This window comes from Neltuma alba, unplaced genomic scaffold (genome assembly GCF_004799145.2).
Source record: "Neltuma alba isolate B1F8T4 unplaced genomic scaffold, ASM479914v2 tig00010367_pilon, whole genome shotgun sequence".
Taxonomy (NCBI): Eukaryota; Viridiplantae; Streptophyta; class Magnoliopsida; order Fabales; family Fabaceae; genus Neltuma; species Neltuma alba.
This window is the reverse complement of record NW_021635273.1, coordinates 128,196-152,596: the sequence shown is the minus strand read 5'-3', so window position 1 is coordinate 152,596 and position 24,401 is coordinate 128,196. Positions and strand designations below refer to the sequence as shown.

Genomic DNA, 24,401 nt, shown 5'->3' with positions numbered 1-24,401 from the left:
ATCCTTATTAGCATTAGTGGGTTAGTGCCCCATCAACCTTGCCCGACAAAATAAAAACAAACATAGGAATTGCCTTGATCTGACAAAATTATTCATAAGTAAATAAATATGAAATGAAAAAAGAAAAAAATGGAAACTAATAAATTTTTTGTACATTTATTTAATAATTGAAAAATATTATATATTTCTTTTATTCATTCATTCATTCATTCCTTTATCCTCATCCAAAACGTTTTTATTTTCTAGTGAATTATTTGCATAAACATTTCCAAAAGTTCTTCCGCATTGTGATTTATTTCTTCTTGTTTTTTTTAAACAGAGCAGACGATGATGAGTTAAGTTTATTTAATTGGTTTTAGAAGTAGAAACCTAAATTGATGTAGTATAAGATTTATAATCTTTTAGGATTTCAAAATAATTTTTTAAATTAATTTTAAAATGTCATCCCAAAATGTTACCCCAGAAAATTACTTTTTTTTAAAAAAAATCATTAACATCTTCATTTTTATAACCAAGTCTTAAAAAATATGTTTGCTCAGTTAAAATTCATAAACCAAATTTATACCTTAATTAGGAAATAAAACATAGGTTTTCCCAAATAGGAGAAGCTTATTAATTATATCAATAATTGGTACCTTGATTTTTCTTTTTTTTTTCCTTAAAAAAAATTTCTTTTTCTAGCTGCTCATATCAATCACCTAACTTGCTATTCAAGAACTAAATAAAGTAAAAATATCTGGTGAGTTTTACTGAAATGGGGTCATTCATTTACCAAATTGTGGATTCAAATTTGCAGTTCAGTTGTCATAATCAAATGAAACATCTAGCAAATGTCCATACTGAGATGATAAAAAATTGTATTTGTAATTTTTATTTATAAATATTCAGAGGAAATTAAGCATCTCAGTAAGACAGCCCAAATTTTATTTATTTGATTTTAAATTTTTGAAAGAAACTTTAAATTACCTAAATTAAATCTAATTTGAACCATCTAAAAACCAAATATATATGAACATTGAGATTAAAATTTTTTATAAAAAAAATAAAGAAGAAGACGAAGAAGAAAATGAGGGCCTACCAAAAAAAGGAATGTCTGTTTTTGGGACAGTTTAGAAGGAACTTAAAATGATGATTAGGGTATCAGCTCAAAAAAAAAAAAATGATGATTAGGGTAGGTGCCCTACTTAACAAAGGTGTCATTGTTCTATCACCCACTCTCCCACTTTCACTTTTTGGTCCCTTGAACTATTTCACCTCTTATAATTATCAAAGCAACATCAATAATTAAAACTCACATGTTTTTTGTATTTATTGAATAAAGAAATTTATTCTTTTTCATTCTTATAGTTTTATTCAATTCTTAAATTTATTTATCTGGTGCAAAATTTTATCATCATTTTTGTTTCAATTCATAATCTTTTGAATTAATTCGATCTCTAGTGTTTTTTTTATATCCTCTACAATTGATGTTATTTGGAGATGTAAACATATGCATACGAATAAAATTAATTTACTGATATAAAATTAATTGAATAAATTATACACACTTTTTAAAATTTTATTATAACTACTTATTGGTCAAAGTATATGCACATCTCTCCAAACCAAAGAAAAGAAAGTTACTCTCCATTTTAGTCAAGTTACGTTTGTTTATGAATGATATTTTTAGTAAAAGCATTCTAAAGTAAACTAAAGTGTCTGATAAATTTTCTTAAAAAAATTGCATATTTTGAAATTAGAAAAATTATACATGATAAATATAAAATATAAAACTTCAAAGTGCCATACTATTTATACCATGATTATGGACTTTGTGGTGTTTTCATTCTTATAATTTTAATAAGGTGTAAATAAAAGAAAATAATATGATTTCTGAAAATTTTATAAATTATTATATCTCCCGTGCATGCACGAAGAGAAATATATCAAATTCTAATCAAATTTAAGAAAATTTATATAAATTATCTTTTATTTTAGGCTTTTTATTGCAATTAGATCTCATCCAAGGGAATTAAATATAAAAAGGTCTCTTAAAATCATGAAATTATTCTGAAATTTCAAAGGACCTTTTTGTAATAAATTTTATTTGTTTAGTTACCAAATTATCCTTTTTTTTAGTTTGTATTGACAACTGAAAAAGCAGTGATTGACAACTCAGGGTGTAAGGATTGACAACTATTGCGGCTGGTTTGACAATACATTTTCTTAGCATATCACAAAAGATTAAGCATGAGTTTTCAAATCAGCTGCGATAGTTGCCAATCCTGACACCCTGAGTTGTCAACCACTGCTTTTTCAGTTGTCAATGAAAACTTAAAAAAAAAGAAGAAGAAAGGTAATTTAGTAATTAAATAAATAAAATTTATTACAAGAAAGTCCATTAAAACTTCAAAATAATTTCATAATTTCAGGAGACCTTTTCGTATTTAATTTTTTTTGAGTGTGACTTAATTACAATTCTCCTTTTTAAAAAACTTGTGTTAAAGAACTTGTGTTGGAGGGAAGAAACAAGGACACTCTGCAAACTAATCATTCCTTTCACCAACCATCTAATCATTTATGATTTTTTCATAAGTTCTTCTTTTCCAATTAGTAATTAATTTTAATTATAGCTAGATATTGAAAATTTTCTTAAGTATTACAGAAATAATAAAAAATGCTGTAAGAAAATGTTATGGGCATCTAAAATTAAAAATGTAAGAAACAAATAAATGGAATTCCTTTTAATTTTGATTTTTTTAATGTAATTTCAAGATATACAGCTATGAAATACCACCTCCAATCCTTAATATAAGATCTCATTTGACTTTTATTTTGGTCCTAATTATAAGGCCCCAATTCACTTTTTTTTCTTATATTTATGTATTTTTTTCAAGGTAGTCCCTCTAATAATGGTAGTTCTAGCCAATAAACTTGATTAGCAAGAATATTTTAGAAAAGACAACATCTATTTGTTACAAATAATTAACTTAACTTATTTTCTTAATCTCCTCAAATTTGCCAACTAGCTCTTATAATTAGGATTGGAGGTAGTATATAATTTATTTTACGAACACGCACGCATATTATTTTGACAAAACATTTTATAAAATTTGAATTAAATTTGAAGGAAAAGTAATTAAATAAAAGCAAGAATCATAATTGACGAGTCATATTCATTGCTTTATGTTTTATCAAATAAAGTCACTATCACATACCCGTCTATATTTAGTGCCCTCTTTGCATTTGGGATTTAAGATGTTTTGATGCTTAATTATGGATAATCACACTCACTAATCATGATTAGAGGTCTAATTTCAACAATTCAACATCAGAGTCGTTGCCTGTGTCACCATCAATATAAATCTATCAAGATTTTGCGTTCAAATCAAACATGCTTACTTCATCTTTTTAAAAAAAAAAAAAGAAAATATCATTAGAACACACGGGTTTTGATATTGTCGGTGTAAAGTAACAGGACAGTGTTATCATTGATACTAATTAGAATCCTTTGGGATAATTTTTCATTGTATATTTAGTGATAATTTCTTAATGTTTACAGCTAAGAATCCATTTTGTTCCTTATATAAATTATTTTATTTTATGTATATATCATTCATATAGAATCAATTATTGCGAGATTTCAATTAAATTTCACAAAAAGACTATATATTCTTTTTTTTTTTTTCTTTTTAACGTACATTATAATTAATGTTCAATGCACACTTTTTTTTTAATAAAAATAATCCAGAGTATCCTGAAATTATTTGGGTTTGAAACTAATTTTTATCGAGTCAGGAGTGTTAAGGTTAAAGTTCTCTCAACAACTATATTTCTTAAGATTTTTACTTATGTTCTCCTTCTTATGGGATGAGATCGCTTATTATTTCAACCAACACTTTGTTGGTCAATGCACTTATGGCCCCATTTAGTAATTCTATGTCAATGCTAATGGCTTTGCTTTTCATATAATAGTTTGGTTGAGGGGGTGTTTAGATAGAATCAAAACTATGGTTTTAAAAGTACTTTTACAATATACGAAATAAATATATGTGTGGAAGAGTTTATCTCGATTTGCAGACAAGTGTTTCTGAAAAGCACTTTTTGTGGTGCCCAAACACCCTGAGTAAAAAGAATTTTAATTTCTGCAAGCAAGGTTAAAGGTTTGAATCTTATTAGTGAAAATAAATTATGCTTGGAAATTAAGCCTAATAATATGTAAAACCATATCTTTCTATACTATTAAATCTTTTATATTCATATATTGATAAATTTACAAATAGATTAACATAAAAGATGTGATAGCATTCAAAATTCATAAGTCTTGGAAGCATCTAATCCTTTTTCTAAAAAATTAGAAGTTGAAAAAAAAAAAAATCTTTAACCTCAATAAAGGCTTGGATGTCCTTGAACTTCAAAGAGACCTATGGGCTTACCGCATTTTAAGTATGGGCTACTTGGAAGATTAAATGGTTTACACTTAATTTTAATTTTAATTCTTTTTTTGAAAAAAGGCTTAATGTGAAGACCTGAAAATAGATTGGACCAACATAATATGTATGAAAGGCTTTAAAATAGTGAATCCAAGTAAGATCCAATCTTAAAATATTACAACTAACCAAAATTATTAAGCTTCTGATCCAAACCTAAACTCTCCCACGTAGGCATGTCATTACAGGAGATATCAATGCTCAGTTAATTTTTTTTTCTGGTTTTAATTTATATATTTGAGATAACATTCTATTAGTTTCGAATTCAGACACCCCTATATTATGAAACAAAGGTTTATTATCTTGTACTAAATTTAATTTGTTCTTAAGGTATTGTCATTTACTTAAAAAAAAGTTGGACCAACGTTTGAGGTAAACAAAAGTCTGAATAGAAACCAAATTATGATTTTAAAAGTAATTTTATAGTATACGAAGTATATAAGAGGAGTTTTATCTTGATTTATATGAAAGTACTTTTAAAAAGCATTTTTGGGAGGAAACCAAACACTTTAGGTTTTTTTTAAAATAAAAATAACACATATATATTTGCTTTTAATAAAGCCTTACTTGCTAAAACTGCATGGAGAATATTACAGAAAGCTCTGGTGCAAGATCTTAAAAGCCATATATTTTCCAAGAAACAGCTTTATAGAAGCTAAGAAAGGAGGGAAAGCAACCTGGTGTTGGATAAGTATACTTGAAGGTAGAGAATTACTCTCATCAAAATGAGGAAGAAGGAAAGTTGAGTAATATTCTTACCAAAATGAGCAAAGGGAAAAAAAAGAAAAGGAAGCAAAAGGTTGATATGTTAATCAGTGAAGGAAGGTGGAATTTAAATCCCATATCCAGTAAAATCACAGTAGAGAGAGAGAGAGAGAGAGAGAGATGATTTTGCAGATTAGCATCCCTTGTACTGAAAAGAAAGATGAAGCAGTGTGGATGGTTGCATTGCAAAGATGGAAAAGTACTTTGTTCGATTCGTGGAAATGAGGTAGAGACGATTATTGAGCATATGATTCTATTATGTCCTGGTGTTTGTGGATGTTCTTTGGGAAGTCCATTAACTTTACAAATTAATAGAGATCAAGTTACCCATGTCACTACATTACAGGAGTGTTTGGATAATAACAAAATCATGATTTTAGAAGTGTTTTTACAGTATATAAAGTAAATATGTAAATGAGTTTATATCAATTTACAGAAAAGTGCTTCTAAAAAGTGATCATGAGGTTATTTAAACACCCCGTACATAGTCTTTTTTAATAATTGACAACTTACTCATTCAATGGCTTTGGTACTGAACGTTCTGAAAATGAGTACTGTATTCTCAGGACAGTTGAATTCAATAATACACGCCTGTTGCTAACAGCCTTTCTTCTCTTTTAGGGCCTATCTAAAAAGAAAGAAAGAATTCGATACTTCTTGATCGTGGGAGGGTATTTTCCTGAACAATAAGGGGATTAGTGAAGAGAGTAAGGCACTTGTTGCGTCTATCTGTTGGGAAATTTGGAAGGAGAGGTGCGATGGGGTATTTAATAATGTATCAGTGGATTCTATGAAGGTTGTTTCTGTAGCTACCATGTTGGTACAGGAAATATGGAGAGCTAGAAGAAAACAAAAAGGATTAGTAGAAGTCTATCTCGGATAGCACACGATATAGGAGCTGTGAAAATAAATGCTGATGGGCAGGCTGTGCTGGAATAGGAGCTGTATGTAGAGATGAGCATGGAGTTTTCTTGGGTGGTGTGAAGAGGAAAGCCAAAGCTTTCACTACTTTTCAAGCTGAATGTTTTGCGGTGAAAAAAAAAAGAAAAATTACAATGAGGTCCTAAGCAAGAAAAATAATTGAAAAATAAGTCTCACAGGTTGTTATTCTCACTGTAGAACTTGTTATTACAGACTGTTCAGGTTATTATTGGGACCTTTTAGTGATTATTTCTCTTCTGTGGGATTTGAATGTAATTCTTCCAAAAAAGAAGGGAGAATTATAATGAAGTCCCAAGTAAGAAAAACAATTAAAAAACAAGTCCCAGATGTTGTTATTCTCACTATAGAACTTGTTATTACAGATTGTTCAGGTTATTATTGAGATTTTTTAGTGATTATTTATCTTCTGTGGGACTTGAATGTAATTCTTCCAAAAAAAAAAAGGCATGCTATTATGTAATACTATTTATATCTCTATTCCTTAATATAAAATTTAGTTGATTAATTAAAAAAGATTAAAAAATTTATTAAATTATTTTAAAATATTTAGAGTCAATATAATTTTTTGGTCCTTAAATTTATTTTTATTTTAGTTTTAATCTATCAAATTTTAAATTAGAAGTTTTGGTCTCTCAATTTTCTTTCTATTTGAAATATTGATCCCTAAAATCAAATAAAGACATGAACCATTTTATCTTTTGAGCGTCAAAAACTTATGGTTTGAAATTCAAGGAATTAAAACCAAATTCGTACAAAATTTGAGGGATCAAATATCATATTAACCCAAGTATTTATATTTACTATTTTTCTTCAAATTAATTGGTCTTACTTATAAAGTAAAATATAATTTAATGATACATATATGTATTTTAGACTAGGGGTGTTCAATTTGTCTCGTCCCAGTTATCCGGTCCTGGTCCCAGCGAGTTCGGGACAGGACGGGACAAAAAAAAATTTTAGATGGGACAAGTACGAGACGGGAGGGGACGGGAACAGTGAACGGGACGGGACGGGACACGTGACGGGGTTGTCCTGTTCCGTCCCATCCCAGGGTTTTTTTTAAAATTATTTATTAATAATAATTATTAGATTATTTAATTTGCTGATTATATAATAATAATTTTTTTATAGTGATTTTTAGTTCTTAAATTGTAGTATTATCTTAACAAAATCTCATTCCTTAATAAAATAATTCATAAAGACATTATATAGTGTCTTTTTTCCTATATTTTTTTTACAATATTATTTTTACATCTTTTTTATACTCCATAATTGAGCTTTCTACATAATATTTTTATGATGTTTTTATCTTTAGAAGCCTAATGAAAAATAAGCATTATAAAAAAAAATTCATATAAAAAATTATAGTATTTTTTTTAAAAAAAAGGGGGAAGCGGGAAGTCCTTATCCCATCCCGGTCCTGACAGGACCAGGATAGAACCAGGACGGGATGGGACATGGGACAAAATCCATGTCCTGTCCCTATTCACCCCATGAACACTCCTATTTTAGACAAACCATATAATATGTGCCATAATTAAGTAATTTGGTAATTTTTTTAATCTCTTCAAATTAATTAATTAGGTATTATATTTAGGACATGAGAAAGTAATTTGTTGGGAAAAAAAACTTGTATTGAGGTTGATTGTGAGGGGTTGCTCAGAGTAATTCTTGCCAGACCAGTGGAAGAGGTTGAATGACAAAGGGAAGACTTGGCAGATTTAGTGCTTGTTTGGTTGAGCTTTTCGGGGTGAAAAGTAGCTTAAATTGGATAGAAGCCTTATTGGAAATTTAGATGCTGTTTGGATTGGCGATTGGGCAATTTAGCTTTTGTATGAAAAGCTACAATAAGCTATAAGCTAAAATTAAACTTATAGCTTATGACTTTAAGCTTTTGAAACATGGAGAGAGAAGAAGTTAAGAAATTTTTTACCTCATTTGGTTCTTATTATAAACCTCAAATAACTAATTTGTAGATAACAAAAAATCAGTTAAAATTAGTTGAAAGTAATAAATAAGTTAGAAATATATTTTGGTTTTAAATATGCTCCTAGAAATATACTTTTATTTTTTTATGTTTCACTTTATATTTAAAATATTTTTTATGATTTCTCTAGAGTTTTAAAATTTAATTTACTCATTAAATTTGACTTCTTCATATTAAATTATTTTAATTTCAATGTATTATGTGAAATTATTTTTTTAATCATGTTTTATTATTTATTAAAACTCATACCCGTTTTGGGCATTTTACAATCAAATTTACTTTTACTCAACCATAATTCAAACAACCCTTTATTAATCTCAATGTTGTAAACTAACTTTTTCTAAACTCTAACCAAAATACAATTCAGCTTATCCAATTTAGTTTTTACCAACCTCATTTTTTTATAAGCTAAATTGATAATAAGTTACTTTTTTCAATTGTTGATCCAAAGGACTCTCAAACTTGTTTGTTAATCAGTTGATCCTTCTTGTTTTGTTTCCTTTGTTTTGGTGTTTCCATTTTTTGCTTTAGGACTGTCATTGTGTCTTAGTTGGATTAATCTTTGATCTCTCAAATTTATCCTAATTTTGATTTTGGTTCTTTTTATTTAAAACATTAATTCCTGTAATTAAATAAAAACTTAGACTATTTTATTATTTGAAGAACCAAAACCTATAATTGTTGTTTAGAGTGTTTTGAGAGTTTGTGTTTAGTCTTAGTTATTACTGCGTGTATTCTTGCTTTGCATTATTGGGCCTCTAAGTTTTGAGAGATTAGTCTTTCATTACTCGAATGAGCCAATACTATGATATTTCACCCAAAAAAATAAATTCCTTTTTTCGGCGGAAAAAAAATCAAAACAAGCTTATTTCTGAAAACAACTATACTATCCATTAATCTGCGTCCAACTTTTTCTTGAAAAAAATAAGATCCTGGCATTAGTGAATTCCAAATAAAGGAATTAAGTTTCTTTCATTCAACGATTATCTACTTAGTGTGTGTGTTATCAAAGTGATATAATCCAGAAGGAAAGGATTTTGCCAAGATCGACAAGTATTTTGCCTCATAACTTCATGCCAAAATATATATGCCACAAAATTAATTTATAGAGCAACTTATAGTTATCTCGTGCGAGCAACTTATAGTTATCTCGTGCGCACGGAGGCCCCAACGGGTCCGGCCTCTGAAACGATGTCGTAGAAGCCCACCGATCTGCAATTGGCACCGTGAATGGCTTCTCCGGCCGCCGGAACTGGGATTCCCTGGACCCGATTCGTTATTCGACGATACGGAGCCAACCACTTGTTCTGCATGAACTTCGTTTTTCTCCATGGAGGCACGGAGAGTCCTGCGCACTCAAAAGACTGCTCCGCCACGTCACAGACGACCCTAACGGTGCGTCTCAGCTCGTCCGCTCTTCCGACGAAGCTTCTGGGCACAGAGCTCAGAATCTCCTCGTACTTCCTCGTCGGCCGAGCGATCTCGAACTGCGACGTGAATTCAACCTCCACTAAGTACCTAGTCTGCCACGTGGACGATCCCCTTCGCTCCACGTCGATGAACTCGTGGTTCCCGGCGATGACGCCACCGGAGCAGTCCCACTTGGTCTCGCAGATGGCCGCATTATGGCCCTTCTCCTGGAGAAACGCCACCACATTCCGCCGGAAAACCGGAACGTTTCGCCTTAGAGACCAAAACATCTCCACGGCCTCCGAAACGTGCGACAAAAGCTGCTTCCTATAAGGATCGACATTATTTCTAACTTTCCATGAGAATGTGCCCCCCATTATCAGATCATCACATTCAGACACCGAGTCGGCTCGCTCGGAGTCCAAATTGTTCTCCGATGATCGACCCTCCGTTACGTTATCTTGGAGGAAATCATGCACCAGTTCAGACAAGCACAAAGCGTCCTCCTCATGGACGTCGCCGGAGTGCTGGCTTCCGCTGGTAATACAACTCAGAAGCCGGTGATGGGCAGCGACAGGACGATGTTTGAGCATACCCGGCATTAATGGGAGGCAAAAGAAGAGAAATTTTCTGAAGAAATTTCAGGGTTTATGAATTGAAGGGAAAAAGGTTAAGTGGACTATAAGGAAGGAGGAGGAAGAAGAAGGAATAATGAGGAGAATGTTCACAGGAGTCTGCGTGGGAAGTTCAAATGGCTGGTGAAGTGTGAGACTAAGTGGAGAAAATAAGGGAGAAGGATATGCGGATTTTATCTGAATGGTTATGTTATATTCCTGGGGATGCTAGGAATATTCAATGGAACCTGCACTTAGACGCCATGTTTTGAAAATTTAAGGCACATATATAGATATAATACTTTGATCACACTTCAAGAAATATAACATTTGATAATAAATATGGTGATTTTTTTTTTTGTGATTTGAAAAATCTTAGGTCGTAATTTTTTATTCCTTGATTTTTTTTTGACTTGCACATGTATAGCCATATTATGAGAAATTTAACATTTAATAATAGCAGTTTAAATGAATTATAGTAATTATAGAAATTTTCAAACCTCCCTAAACTTGCATATTTATGCAGATAACTCTCTTATTATTATTAGTTTTGTTTATTATTTATCTTCAAATGAATTATATTTTAAAAGGTTTATATGCATAATTTAAAGCTTGAAGCAGTTGTTGATTTTCGAATGTCAAGGAAGTCAGCTGTACATGATTCTAATAAGTTTAAGGACGGTTTATATAATTTAACCTTGAAAAATAGAAAGCTTATTTTTCTCCTTTGATATCAATCATCAGTTTGGTTAAAAGTTTGAGGGTTTCTTATTGAATTTTAAAGGGAAAATGAGTGAAAAGTCTATGTTCAAAAATGTTATTAGTCAAAAGGGTCTTCTATATTTTTATACACAGAAAGTATCGGTACTTTACACAACTTCATACACAAAAAGTAATAGAACTCAAATTTAGGTCGTTGAAGCCAATAAAATTGCCAAATAAGAGCTTTTCACCATTTTTTTCAATATTGAAAATTAAGGAGGTTATATAATTTAGCCTTAAAAAGTTAAAAGCTTATGTTTCTCCTATGACATCAATCATCAATTTGGATAAGTAAATGGGGCAAGCAGGAAGATGAAAGCCAAGTGAGGTAAAAGGAGAAACTACTGGGTTTTTGGGGAAGTGATTTTTATGTTTTTTATATTTAAGGAGAACACTAACTATTTATGAATGAATGAAGAGAGACTTCCAATCTATGTTTTGCTTTAATTTTTTTTTAAATTTGTAAATGCTGACTAATTAAACACTTGAAGAGAATAGTTGTTAGGTGTATGGATTTAATCATTATTGATGAATCGAGGCTACTCAGCAATCACCTACAAACCTCCAAAAAAGGAGCTATGAAGAACCAAGAAGATCTGGCAAAGGCAGATTATGATATGGTAGCAAGGAGCATCAAAGCTTCTTTATATGTGGAAAGATGTGGGTTTGATCCACTCATAATTTTAAACCATTAGCATTTATCTTTGCAATTTAAAAATAATTTAAACCCTTCTAATATAATTATATATAGGGCCACTAATGTGTGAGAATGATACGAAATCCCCTTGAATGGGAAGAAAATAACTGGATATCAACATGGCAGATAGTGCTGGTCCAGGTGAAACTAGTGATAAGATCTATTTTCGTTGATCACAAGATCTATTTTCGTTAATCACATATATAGGCAAAAATAACTACTTTACAATGTTCAAGAAATTTAATTACCTTTTAATTATGCTTGAAATTACTTCTTTCCTTAAAATGCTACTGTTTTGTTTGTTCAATGATCATTTATTACTACTATTTCAACTACTCCCATTGAAGACAATTGATTTAAACTAAGAGGTAAAATTGAAAATCTGCATTGCTTGTAGCAATTTTTGCTTACATTTAGGTAATTTTTGCTTATATACGAGACTGGAAGAAATAATGCTTAAAACAAGAGAATGCATTTGACAAAAGAAAAGCAAAACATTTAGGACCACGTTAACAATTAACATTGATTAAAGGATTTGATGATTAATCCTCAATTTTTTTAAAAAAGAAAAATCTTGCATAGTCAATTCCCTTTAAAAACTATAGTATCCAAAATCTTGAATAAACACGCGCACCAAGTAGAGGTAAGATTTTCATCAATTGAAAGCTAGAAGCCACCTAGAGCAGTTGGGTATGATAAAAAAAACTAGTTCCTCACAACATGACAAACTAAGGTTTAAATCCTTACTGGAAAAAAATACCTCTAATAGGGCTACTTCCAATAAAAAGATACATGTGCTTGGCCAAAAAGAAAAAAAACAAAGAGAGCTAGAAGCCGAGCATTCGCCTTTAATATTTTGAAACTTGTGCTCCGTCAACGTCTTATAATCTATGCTTTGATAGAGAAACAGACGTCAAGCACATGAAAGCCATATAGTCAATCAAGGATTCAAATACTGCTGCATGTATGGATCACCAGACTTAATGTAGCCATTGAAAATAAAATGGACTTTGTAATGAATGGGGAAGTAAGCAATCAAGTTTTGTGAGAACCATGGCTGGTTGGGGCGAGGAAGACTATTCAAGATCACACATTGGTCCAACGACTCATCAAAAATCATTTTGAGAAGAGAAAGCCAAATCATTGCTTTCTCCCTCTTCCTTTCTTAGTGGGTTGGGCATCCATTTGATCTTTCCCAGTCACTTCTGATATATCCACTGCATGAATTTAGAACATCTGTTGTAAGTATTTAAGTAACATAGAAGAAAATCTGAATTGTAAACAAATTGATCATCAGAACAATAGGGTTTTATCATGCTACCTAGCAGGACTTGTCTGCAGTTTCAAATAATTTTGCTTAGAAAAGAAAAATGTGCCTTGAACAGTCTCACTATTATATATTCAGGAAAATGAGTTATGGCTGATTGAAAATTAAAATGCAACGAAGTTAAAATGTTCAATGTAGGACATACCATCAGGACCACGGGCCATCAAAGCAAAGAATATATTATTAAGTTTTTCCATCTTCTTTGCTTCTTGCGCCTGATCTGTCTTAAACTTCAGACACTGATAAAAAGAACAATAATGCACATTTAGGACATGCTTAGGCAGACTAGAAAAGCTAGTAGAGAACCTAATCCACAAGTCATCTACAAGGACAATGATGATTATATAGCCGCATCATAGTTCATCAAGTAAGGTAAGCAACAAAGGTGATATTCTGCTTTCAAATGGCCACAGTAAAAGAAGCCATACAAATTTCATGAATTCTAGGAGTCAGATCTTGACAAGATTTTCCCAGCAAAACTCAATGAGTTGAGATCGTCCTGTCTAACATGTGCAGAGCAAGACCCCTTGTCGAAATGATCCTATTGCAAAAGAGTGTTCTTTGCTACCTCAACAGTGGAACAAGCCAGCATAAATAATACTACCTCTGATTGAACTACAAACTAGATCTTATATTAAGGACCAAAGATAGTAAGACAACTACCACTGTTCATCCCTCAGCAATTCCTTTCCTCCTTTATATGCAGATATATTCTTTGAGCTACAATTCCCAGGTATCATTATTTTATCTGGCTGACATTAAACTATTACTAAAAGGAAGGTTCTCTTTTGATGTCTCTCAATTGGATCGTGCTAAGCAAATGCACCAACTGAAAATTTGCAACACGTAGGCATCTATAGCCACATCACAATGTATGTAATTTTATTGGTCTTAAAAAAGCATTTAATTTAAATCATAGTCTGTCTGATTTGATGATTTTATGAATCTATTTGACCCATAATTCTATGCATAGACAGAATTTTCAATTTTCTCAAGCCGTACGAGGAGAAAACCTATGACAAACAGAGCAATTGTGAAAGCTTTAATCAATAGTGAATTCCCAGATGCCAATTCTTTTCACTTATTCCAAATAAGCATACCGTGTCAGTGTGTGTTCAGTTTAAATGCATTGCCAAATAAGGCCTTCAATCAGCACCACCAATACCATAAACCAAAAGCACTTCCAAATCAGATGATCAAGTTATCAAAATTAGTTGATGCCAAAAACCAGAATAATAAATTCAAAATATCTTCATTCCTTTTTCCCCCTTTGTCGAGGCCAAGGAAAATATATTCATTTATCAAATACCAAGTAACATTGAAGCAGTTTGTCTATTGTCTTACATAGTAATAAAGTTGACAAATTTTTTTGGAAAAAAAATTTACTAAAAGACACAAATGATACAGAAGATAAGGAGCAACTAACATGACGTCTTCATTCCATTGCCGTCAGTTGCAAACACCATTGTATGGTCAAATTAAAGTAGAAAAGTTGCAGTTAACTAACAACTCATCCATCAATATTTTGGTCAGCAAAACTATACTATAGAAGAGATCGTCATAAATTTTATGTACATCAATACTCAATTAGTTTTAAATCAAAAACCATCAACATTCAGCAAGATATCTATATGATAGGAGAAATCATCATAATTCTAGAAGCATATATACTTGACTATTAATCTCAGACTAGCATATCCAGAATTGAGTGCGTAACAGGGCAACAACATTGAATAGAACATAATTTTAAGGGGGAAAAAAGAGACAAAGGAAATACTACCTGTTGGTTATCAGTAACTTTAAGTACCAACTTGCCATCACAATGCCTGTACTTCATGACATACCGTGTCTACACACAAAAAATTTATTACAACAAATAAGACAAGATGAGCAACTTGCAGAATAGAAGCCTCAATACTCAAGACTTATGCATGCATGGATGGGGTACATAGATATTAATTTCTTGCAAACTAATCAAGTAAAGGAAACTAAGGTTAACATATAAAACTGTCTCACGCACAGATTGTAAAGAACATAAAAGTCTCAACCTCTACATTTTCTACTACTTTTATGATATCAAAATGAAAGAAAGAGGACATTACAGATTCAGGATCTGCACGGAACAACTGAATGGATCGCTCAACAAACTCGTCCCATGCACTAATATAAACCATTGTCCCCGACAGTGAAGGAGTGATCTTGATTCAAGGATTTCAATAACCTTTTGAAGGTTTGAAGCTCTAGTCAGTTGAGTTCGCCTGTGAGTCATAAGAGAACAAATGAAATTAGCGACTCATCAGCCGAATTTTATGTTATTAAACAAAAATTAATAGTATTAGGCATCGTTCTTATCAGAAGTTAGTCATCGCTACTAAATATTAAAGTTCGTTCCAATCGATTCAAGGATTTCAATAACCTTTTGAAGGTTTGAAGCTCTAGTCAGTTGAGTTCACCTGTGAGTCATAAGAAAACAAATGAAATTAGCCCCTCATCAACTGAATTTTATGTTATTAAACAAAAATTAATAGTATTAGGCATTGTTATTATCAGAAGGTAGTCATCACCACTAAATATTAAAGTTGGTTCCAACGGATTCCATTATCTTTGCTACCCGTCTACTCATCTCCAAAACTCGTTTTGGGAAAATAAGTAAGCAGAATGTTGCAAGCAGTAAGCCTCATCCGTGGAACTTCATTGTCCAAGACTCAGCATTATCAGGCATTATTACTTTGCTCTTTTTTCCAATATAAGGGGGACCGTGCATATGGTTTGAGTTTGCTAATCACAATTGTATTACTATCCATAAGCCTCGTAAGATAGGGTGGTTTACTTGACATCTCAAGTTTCAGCCCAAGCATTCTTCAGGGATCTAACCAATTCCAGTGGGACTAGAGTGCTGCTCTGAGTTAGGATCTTTAACCTTTTATTTTGTTTAACTTCCTCTTCGTAATTCTGTTGTTTTAAAATGATTCCTTGATGTCATTCTCTCTTATTACTTCCTTCTTTTAACAAAATTTCACTTGCAATTAACAAATTTGGTTACGGATGCACCAATCAAAAAATTAAAATAAATTACTATCAAAATTTATATTTATTGTTATTGAAAAGCAAACGCGGAGCAAATTCACCTGTCGCCAGATGGTACTAAGCAAAGATATAGTGATTCACAGTCTGCTATTAGTATTGAAGCAGCACTCACCTAGTCGAATGGCGTATAAATGTCATGTAGCAACAAGAAAAATATTTCCATGACCACATACTCAGTGTACATGATTAATCATAACGATAATAGCATTCATTTAGCAGCCATTTTCGTCTCTTACTTAAAATTTGCTTGCTTACGGTCTCCATAACCTCAAAATTATTGAGTGACAAACTCATATTTACCACTTAGAACGAATAATACTAAGTGCTTAAGCTGAGGTCGTAGCCCACAGAATCTGACGCCTCCAACACCGGCGAATTTTTCACTAGTCCAACCCTATATACCTAAGTTATTTGTTATGCTTTGTTTATTCATGCCAACTTGGGTAGGGGGTATAGCAAAGGCGGAAAAGGCTTGGATTCCATGGTTTGAATCGCCGGAAGGGGAAAGGGACATTTTAGAGGAAGGCGAGAGCACCAGGGGAATCCATCGATATAGAGAAGGAATGGGGCTGTGCACTGTGGAATCAAAGTAGAAAAGCCGTAATTGGCCCCGCTTTCTGGTGTAATCGACAACAATCTACTTTCAATTCTCTTATTCATCTGGCTTAAAAAAATTTCTACGGCCACATGACCCAAGTCAAGAGCAAGCCCATTCGATTTCCAAAATCTCCCTAAATTTGATGCCATCATAAGAGCAAGAATTTTGCTCCATGGCCTAAACAGTAATCGTGATCAGAGTGAAATGGGTGTACCTTTCTCCTTGATCCAATATTCCCCTTCTCTTCTTCTGCTTCAAACCTCCCTCCGTCGCTTTCTTCGTTCCTCTCTCCCTCTCTCTCTGTCTCCTGTGTCGCTAGATTATCGTCGCTACTCGCAAGATTACCCCGCTTTCTTCTTGCCCTGTCTCTCCCAGTCCGTCTGCGATGTGGGTTGGGAACGTTGTTTTTTTCTTTCCTCCAATGCTATTTTATGCTTTTTAAGATAATTATATTATAATAATTATAATTATAATTATAATTAAATTCATTAATTATAAGATAATTATGCTTTAAAATATTTTTCCAGGTACTTTACATTTTTGCCTTTAAAAAATTAATTTTTTAAGAGTAAAGTATTATTTTCAAGAGCAATTTTAATTTTAATTTTATTATTAACACCTCAATAAGTCTGTTTCAAGTACTTTAAAAAATTTTCTTACGGGATATACTATAAAATATTTTAGAAGGCAGAATACGTTAAAAAAAATACTTGACTGTCTAAATGCTCTTGAAACATTTTTGAGGGTTCTAGATGAATATACCCATTAAATATCTTGTAAGGAAAATATTTAATAAAATATAGAAAAGTAATGTCCTTAAAAATGTTAAGTGACATATCAAAAACAATAAATTTCAAAATACCAAATTAAATCATTGTATATTTTGATATTTTGAAATGCTGTGAAATGATACCACTCCCTTCACTTTTCTTTTTTATTTGTTTAGAATGTCGTCCAAGTGCCTGTCGCCGGAAAACCACCTATCAATCACCAAAGCTCTTGCGGTAAGCTAGTAATTAATCTTGTTTAATTACTACCCATTTTTGTTTAAATATTGGCTGCTTTTTTTAGAACTCTGGCAACTATTTTTGTTTAGCTATTTATTATTTTAATTTTTTTATTGATTATTTTTATTTTTAAAAATTTGGTGACTATTTTTATTTAGTTATTAATTAATTCAATTATTCATTACTTTTTACGCCACTAAATATTTTCGACACACTTTTTTATTCCATCCAACATTTCATTTTCCCCCTGTGCTACGTAGCATTATTCAGGACTTCTATTGCTTCTTTTTTTTTTTTTAAGGCTAAAAGCCATTATTTAGGACCTGAAAACAAGAAAATTTGATAAAGATAATAGGGCTAAATTTCATCAATACATGATTGTATTTAAATTGATATATTTCAACTTTGCCCAAGATAAATGATTTTTGTCAGTTATTAACTATTTTTTATTGCTTCTTATCAGATCATGATGATTTTATCAATTGTTTTGATGGTATTAAGAATAATAGGCATAGAATTTGTACACCATCAGTATCGATTAATCTAAGTATCAAGATACTAACAGAATTAAGTCCAAGGGAAAGAACTAATTCATCACAACATGAAGGACCAAACTTGCTGCCCATATTTAATGCCCAACCATATCTCAAATAGGATTGTTTTTAATAAAAAAAAAGATACTTATACTTAGGGGAAAAAAAATCTAAATATCAAAATGAACATAAATGTTGTCGAAACTCAAAATTGATGATCATAATTTAAGCCTAACAATTTTAGAGGGAGGAAAACGATTTCTACCCTCTATAGGAAAACTGTTGAAAAAAATTCCTCGTTAAAAATGTTATCAGTGAGAGAGACTTAAATCAAAAATCCGGCATTTTATATGTACAAAATTTGTTTGACACTAATACTTTGTACTACATCCGGTCTTTAACATAAGATCTTGTTTAACTTTTTATTTTGATCATAAATATAAGACCACAATCTACTTTGTCCCTCATATTTATTTATTTATTTTTCTAAATAGTTATTTTAATGATGGTAGTTCTAACTAATAAACTTAATTAGCAAGGATATAGAAAAACAACATTTATTTATTACAAATACTTATTTATTATAAATAACTAACTTAACTTATTTCCTTAATATACTCAAATTAGTCAACTAGCTCTTATATTTAGGATGAGGTAGTACATAAAAATTTATGGGGCTCTTCTCATCAATAAAGCAATACAATTTTTAATGAAAGATTTCTGCTTAGATAAGAAAATAACTCTCATTGAAAATTGAAAATAAATTATCATGCCCCTACTTGAAAAATATTCAAATTGAATAATTGAATAACTTTTTTTTGGCCAACGAATAACCAATTTAACTGAATGAAAATGCAATTATAAAATATTTTATATCTTAGAGGCAAATCTACTAATCCTGTGATTACACTTTACTTGATAAGATGGAATTTCCCTTGAATTTCACACCCTAATTCAGACAGGAAAGATATCAATTCAATGACAATAAGTAAACATCCTCACAATCATAACCTTACACCCGTCGTAAGCTCAATAGGAGAGGTAAAGATAATTACTCAGTGTGTGAAAAAGGAAAACTGCAGCAACAAATTCTAAAGGCAAACTGCAGCAGATCGTGGATTGGGAACTAAGGCAACAAGTCTAACTTTATTGCTAAAAGCTAATTTAGGTGCCAGTAAACCTGCAATTTCATCAATGCTGGTCCTTTGGAATGTCCAGGTCTTTGAATATTGGGCTGTCAACTCCCACCCCCATTGCGTTCAGTCCATTGTCGACATATACAACGGCGCCGGTAATGGCAGATGCCAGAGGCGATGACAGGAACGCGGCTGCGTTGCCCACCTCCTCTGTTACATACATTCAGTTTAGAACTCGTTAATGGCGGAGAGGTAAAATGGGAAAGGTACGTTACAAGAGGGAAGAATCTTGGGGGGAAATGTTACCAGCTGTAAGTTCTTTCTGCAAAGGAGCATTGGCTAATGAATAATCGATCATCATGTCAATGAATCCAATTGCTTTTGCTGCACGGCTTCTCAGAGGACCTAAGGGGGAAAACCACCGTTAAGTTAACATGTTTTTCTACTGATACTTATTCAATGATATGTTCAACTAACTGGCTGCAGAATGTTGACTTCAATATCGTATCTAGAGTTCTAGACCCCAGAGATTAATGGAATATGCGTATTTGGGATACGTATGTTCTGGGAGCCTAAGGTATTCGTGCTAATGATATGGTCATTGTCAAAGACGATTTAACCTCAACAGCTTATACCATTAAAAGAAGGTCATTAATAATTTTCAATATATCCTCACATGAAAACTCTACGCTTGATGTGTAGCTCAAAACAAGATCCTGTCACATGTAAAGGATAAAATCCTTTATCACGCTCTTTTTTTCTGTCCCAAATTTCGACTAGATTTAAAACAGTAAGATACCATACCTAACTCCCAGTGGCGTCAGAATAACAAGTTCAAGAGTATGTTTAAAATCTTGGGCTGGTCAAACCCTTAAAGGGAGAAAAGTAAAGCAAGCCCAAAAAAGTTATGAAACAGGAAAAAATCATTACCGGCAGATATTGTGTTGACTCTAATTCTTTTCTTCCTACCAGCTTCAAAAGCAAGCACCTGAGTGAGTATATGGAAAATTAGTGCAAACATTCTAAGGGAAGGGCCTATGGATGAGCAAGATTGACGAAAGAGAGTACTAAGAAAGTAGCATATTTATGAGAGTCATGCATTACGGGAGTAGCGTTTAGAGAAGAAACATTGAAAACTTACTTTTGTATCACTTTCCAAAGCAGCTTTTGCAGAACTCATACCGCCACCATACCTGCATTTTGGTGGGTTCAAAAAGATGTCAATCTAGACATGTTATTTTAAGACAAAAGGTATGAAAGTCTTCAAGGCATAATCGGACAAACCCGGGGATGATCCTCTCTGAAGCAATGTATGTGAGAGAAATTGAAGAACCACCTATAATCAAATCAGGAAGGTGAGGAAAAGAATAAAACAATGAAGGAAACAATATAAAGGCAGAATCTTAATAAGCATGCCTGGGTTAATAATTGGAAGAAAATGCTTGAGTAAAGAAACATATGAGTAACTAGATGCAGATAACGCAGCAAGATATCCATTCCGAGATGTCTCTAGCAATGGTTTGGTGACCTACAGCAAAGTTGACTTCTTGTTAGCCAATGAGGAAGGGAAGAGAGAAAATTTACAGTTGAATTCACCATACCTCTGGTCCATTGGCAAGTGAGTGTACAAGGATGTCAATGGTTCCAAAGTCATTCTTAACAGATTCAACTACTTCCTGCAAGTTCAAGCAATTCCTTTTTCAGAGAGATTATGAGGTGTAATTCTGAAGATAAACCCAACATCAACATGTTCACATATAACCTCAGGCAGCTCCTCAGGTCTCTACTAAAGTAAAGACCAGATTGTTCCATTAACTTGTAATTTAGCAGAGAAAGGGCCACAGTTGGGTTTTCCACTCCAAACTTACACCTTGCTTTAGTTTTGTCACAAAAGCACTGATGTTTTAGTTAGTCCTTACACTTTAATTTGAAACAATGCCGTCCATGAGGAGTAACAATATTATTGTTGATAAGTAAGAGAATTTCATGTCATGCAGAGTGATAAGTGAATAATTTTAAAACTTCTGAAAGTATCAAAATGGACTGTTAAAAGAGTGTGCATTAGATGTTACTAACGTAAAACTACAAGCACTTTTTTCATTATGGTTGTGAAAACTAGTTTTCCCAACAAGTTTTTAAGATGAATCGCTTCTTAAATTCTACCATACCTCAAAATAGCCATAAATGATTACTGCTTTAAGGTTATTGTAAACTTATATTAAAAGCAGCATAGTTATATCTTGTGAGTTCTTCTCTTAATCCCTTTACAAAAAGCACAAGGGAATCATATTTTAGCATTTGTGGCATTGAATAAATACTATCTAGCTGAAAATAATCACATCTAAATAAGATTGACAAGACTCCTAATACATTCAAAGCTTTGGACGAGACTAAAACACAAATTACTCCTGAGACAAATTTAAATAATTTAAAGGAGTTCTTCAAGTGTAAAAGATTTAGGTATAAATAATAAATTTATACCTGGACAGTCCAATTAGTGGATCCAGCATAGCGCTTGTTTGCTTTAACCTATATGAAATGAAGTTATGAGTGATATATATTCATGTCTATGAATGCATTTTTTAGTCTTTTGGAAAGGAAATTCTCATGCATTTCTCCCTTACATCTTCTGGCACATCCTCAGGACTGTCAAAAACTGCATCCATGGGATAAACTTTAGTAATCTCCATCAATGAACCATCTGGTAATCTGAAAATGGACTTTTCTTGTTAGCAAAGTACATACAGAAACATAACCACTCAAATAAATAGCAGCAGGTTGAATTATACTTTCGGGACTCATCAAATTTTCCACGTCGAAGGCTGGACTCAAAAATATTCAGAGCCTACACAGGAAGGTTCATAGTTAGTCCCTGCATCATTTCAGATGGACAAGAACACATGGGGCGCAAACATACAACCCTGAAATTCTGTAGATTTACTTACAGGTACCCAGGTGCCAACAAGAATTTCTGCTCCAGCTGCTGCAAGAGATTTTGCTATTGCCCAACCATATCCATTGTCATCAGCCACACCAGCAATGAAAGCCCTTTTACCTACATAGCATCTTACTTTTAGTGAAAGTACAGATTGTTTCTATTCAGGCATTACTACTAAAAATAAATACCAGTAAGCTTGTGAGCGACTGACAGGAAAAAGTAGATAACAGCCAAAAATATTTAGGGAAAGTGAACGTAACAAGATGAAGACATAATGATAATGAATTATAAGAAAAAGGTGAAAGACATAATCTTGCAATTCACATATTATTCATGAACCTCAGTTGCATAGTCTCCCTTTAGATGGTTAATACATGGTCAAACTAATACAACTTAGAACTGAGTTACTGGGTGGTCAAATAATGTTTTAAACCCTTCACGTGAAATAGTAAATCAATGCTTGTAGAGTATATTCTGGAATGAGTAAACATGTGAAAAGGGGGAAAAGAAGTTATGTTGTCATGGCATGTCTCCTGAAAGTAGTTATGACAATACAAGACTTACGGACAAGATAATTGTAATACGATAGTACCCAATGGCAAGAATTTAGAACAGAGCCGCCAACTCAATAGATAGACATCACGTGTATGAGCAAATGTAGACTAAAACAAAATGGGCACGGAGGATTTTGAGGCAAGAGAAGTATAACCTTTCAAATCTATAGGCAGTCCTGAGACTGGCTTGTTTTCACTAGACTCAGACATTGCCTTTGTTACAATTTTGTCAAACTTTATGGAACGTGATGTGAGGCCCTGCTGGAAAGGTTGCACTGATGCAACATGACAGACACTTGCAAGTCCATCCCATGATCTTGCCTTGGACTTGCCACTGACAACAGCGCTTGCATTTGCAGGCTTTTGTGAAGGAATGCAAGGTCTTGACAATGCAATTTGCAAGTTAGAAACTGATGTTGTCGCCATCTTGATGAATGCAATTTGACAGCAGACAAGTTAGATCTATACAGAAAACTAATATTAGCACCAATACAAAAATACATTAAAAAGTATTCATAGATATCTCAAATCTAAATGGGAAATACGAAATAGGTCCAACTTGATGAAAAGTTGGACATTAAAGACAGCCTAAGTGCTCATCATTTTAAAAATATTCCATTTATTCAATTATAAATAGTCACTATAACTTTAAGTACATTTCGCCTTTCACCTAGAAGCCCATAACTAAAAATATCAAAACAGATCCCCAGTTTATCACTCAGACTTGTAGGTTTATGCTGAATTCAGAAAGTCAGAACTACAGAGGCAATAGAACACAAATAAATTTAATTAATACAATAGCTCATGTCACGACCATGAATTATACATTTGGTTAAGACATTTTTACATTGAAAGAAAAACAATTAAAAAGCATCTGAGACAAGAGAGCGAACGGTAAAAATAATTACCAAGTCCAAAGGTTAAGGTAATATGAAATGATCAGATTATCAAGGAAACAGATTCTCCTCGACGATCAAAAGGTTGGAGAGAAAAGTTTTGAGCAGTGCCGAATTATCTCAACCATCACTCCCCATAAACAGTTTCCTCTAGAGGAAGTTCCTCTAAAGACATCACTCTCAGAATGCCAGCAATCTTACGTTTATAAGCTACTCAAAACAAAAAACAAAAACAAAACTAAACAAAACGAAATAAAACAAAAAAAAGTAACAGAAAAAAAGAATGTAAAAATAATCTCATTTAATCTTGATCTCTAAGTCGTCTAATTTCAAACACGTTCAAATTTTAACTCCATGGTGACGGAGCCACCCAGCCACAGAAGCAACAGAGACCATTCCAGACACAATGCTTCTAATCAAGTGCCAGATCCATTGCAGACAAAATCCTCACTGATTCAACAACACAAAAGAGCAAGAAAGAGAATAGAGAGAGGGAGAGATTGGATTTACCTCTGAGCTACAAAGAAGGCCAATGCAGAGAAAAATACGAGGAGTCCGAAGCAGGAATGGGAAAAAAGCGAGGTTCTGGGGTTTTTGTTTTGTTTATATATAACAGTTGAGAGGTAGGTTCAAGGGAGAGAAGGAAGAGAAAGGCCTTGCCTCTGGCTATATGATTGAG

At 32.5% G+C, this 24,401-nt stretch overlaps 3 protein-coding genes across 6 annotated transcripts; all 3 read right to left on the bottom strand.

Annotated features, from left to right (window-relative positions):
- Positions 1-9,308: 9,308 nt before the first annotated feature.
- On the bottom strand, positions 9,309-10,175 carry LOC114755989 (uncharacterized). The gene has a single exon (XM_028944898.1). The coding sequence runs from the start codon at positions 10,173-10,175 to the stop codon at positions 9,309-9,311; it is 867 nt and encodes a 288-aa protein (XP_028800731.1).
- Positions 10,176-12,284: 2,109 nt separating this feature from the next.
- Positions 12,285-17,023, bottom strand: LOC114755981 (signal recognition particle 9 kDa protein). 2 transcript variants are annotated; one of them, XM_028944889.1, is made up of 6 exons: positions 16,873-17,023; positions 15,390-15,426; positions 15,076-15,231; positions 14,754-14,822; positions 13,119-13,212; positions 12,285-12,863 (listed from the first exon to the last, which is right to left on the bottom strand). In XM_028944889.1, the coding sequence occupies exons 3-6, from the start codon at positions 15,145-15,147 to the stop codon at positions 12,787-12,789; spliced, it is 312 nt and encodes a 103-aa protein (XP_028800722.1). In that variant the 5' UTR covers positions 15,148-15,231; positions 15,390-15,426; positions 16,873-17,023; the 3' UTR covers positions 12,285-12,786. The 2 variants fall into 2 exon arrangements, with proteins under 2 accessions (XP_028800722.1, XP_028800723.1); XM_028944890.1 differs by lacking the exon at positions 15,390-15,426.
- A 2,085-nt stretch (positions 17,024-19,108) lies between these two features.
- On the bottom strand, positions 19,109-24,401 carry LOC114755973 (enoyl-[acyl-carrier-protein] reductase [NADH], chloroplastic). Of its 3 annotated transcripts, none has more exons than XM_028944880.1 (13): positions 24,233-24,401; positions 22,982-23,252; positions 22,280-22,389; positions 22,124-22,179; positions 21,959-22,043; positions 21,816-21,863; positions 20,936-21,010; positions 20,751-20,862; positions 20,619-20,670; positions 20,476-20,527; positions 20,265-20,322; positions 19,641-19,739; positions 19,109-19,544 (listed from the first exon to the last, which is right to left on the bottom strand). In XM_028944880.1, the coding sequence occupies exons 2-13, from the start codon at positions 23,250-23,252 to the stop codon at positions 19,390-19,392; spliced, it is 1,173 nt and encodes a 390-aa protein (XP_028800713.1). In that variant the 5' UTR covers positions 24,233-24,401; the 3' UTR covers positions 19,109-19,389. The 3 variants fall into 3 exon arrangements, with proteins under 3 accessions (XP_028800713.1, XP_028800712.1, XP_028800714.1); XM_028944879.1 differs by having other exon boundaries at positions 22,982-23,288; positions 24,233-24,400; XM_028944881.1 differs by lacking the exon at positions 24,233-24,401 and adding an exon at positions 23,735-23,886.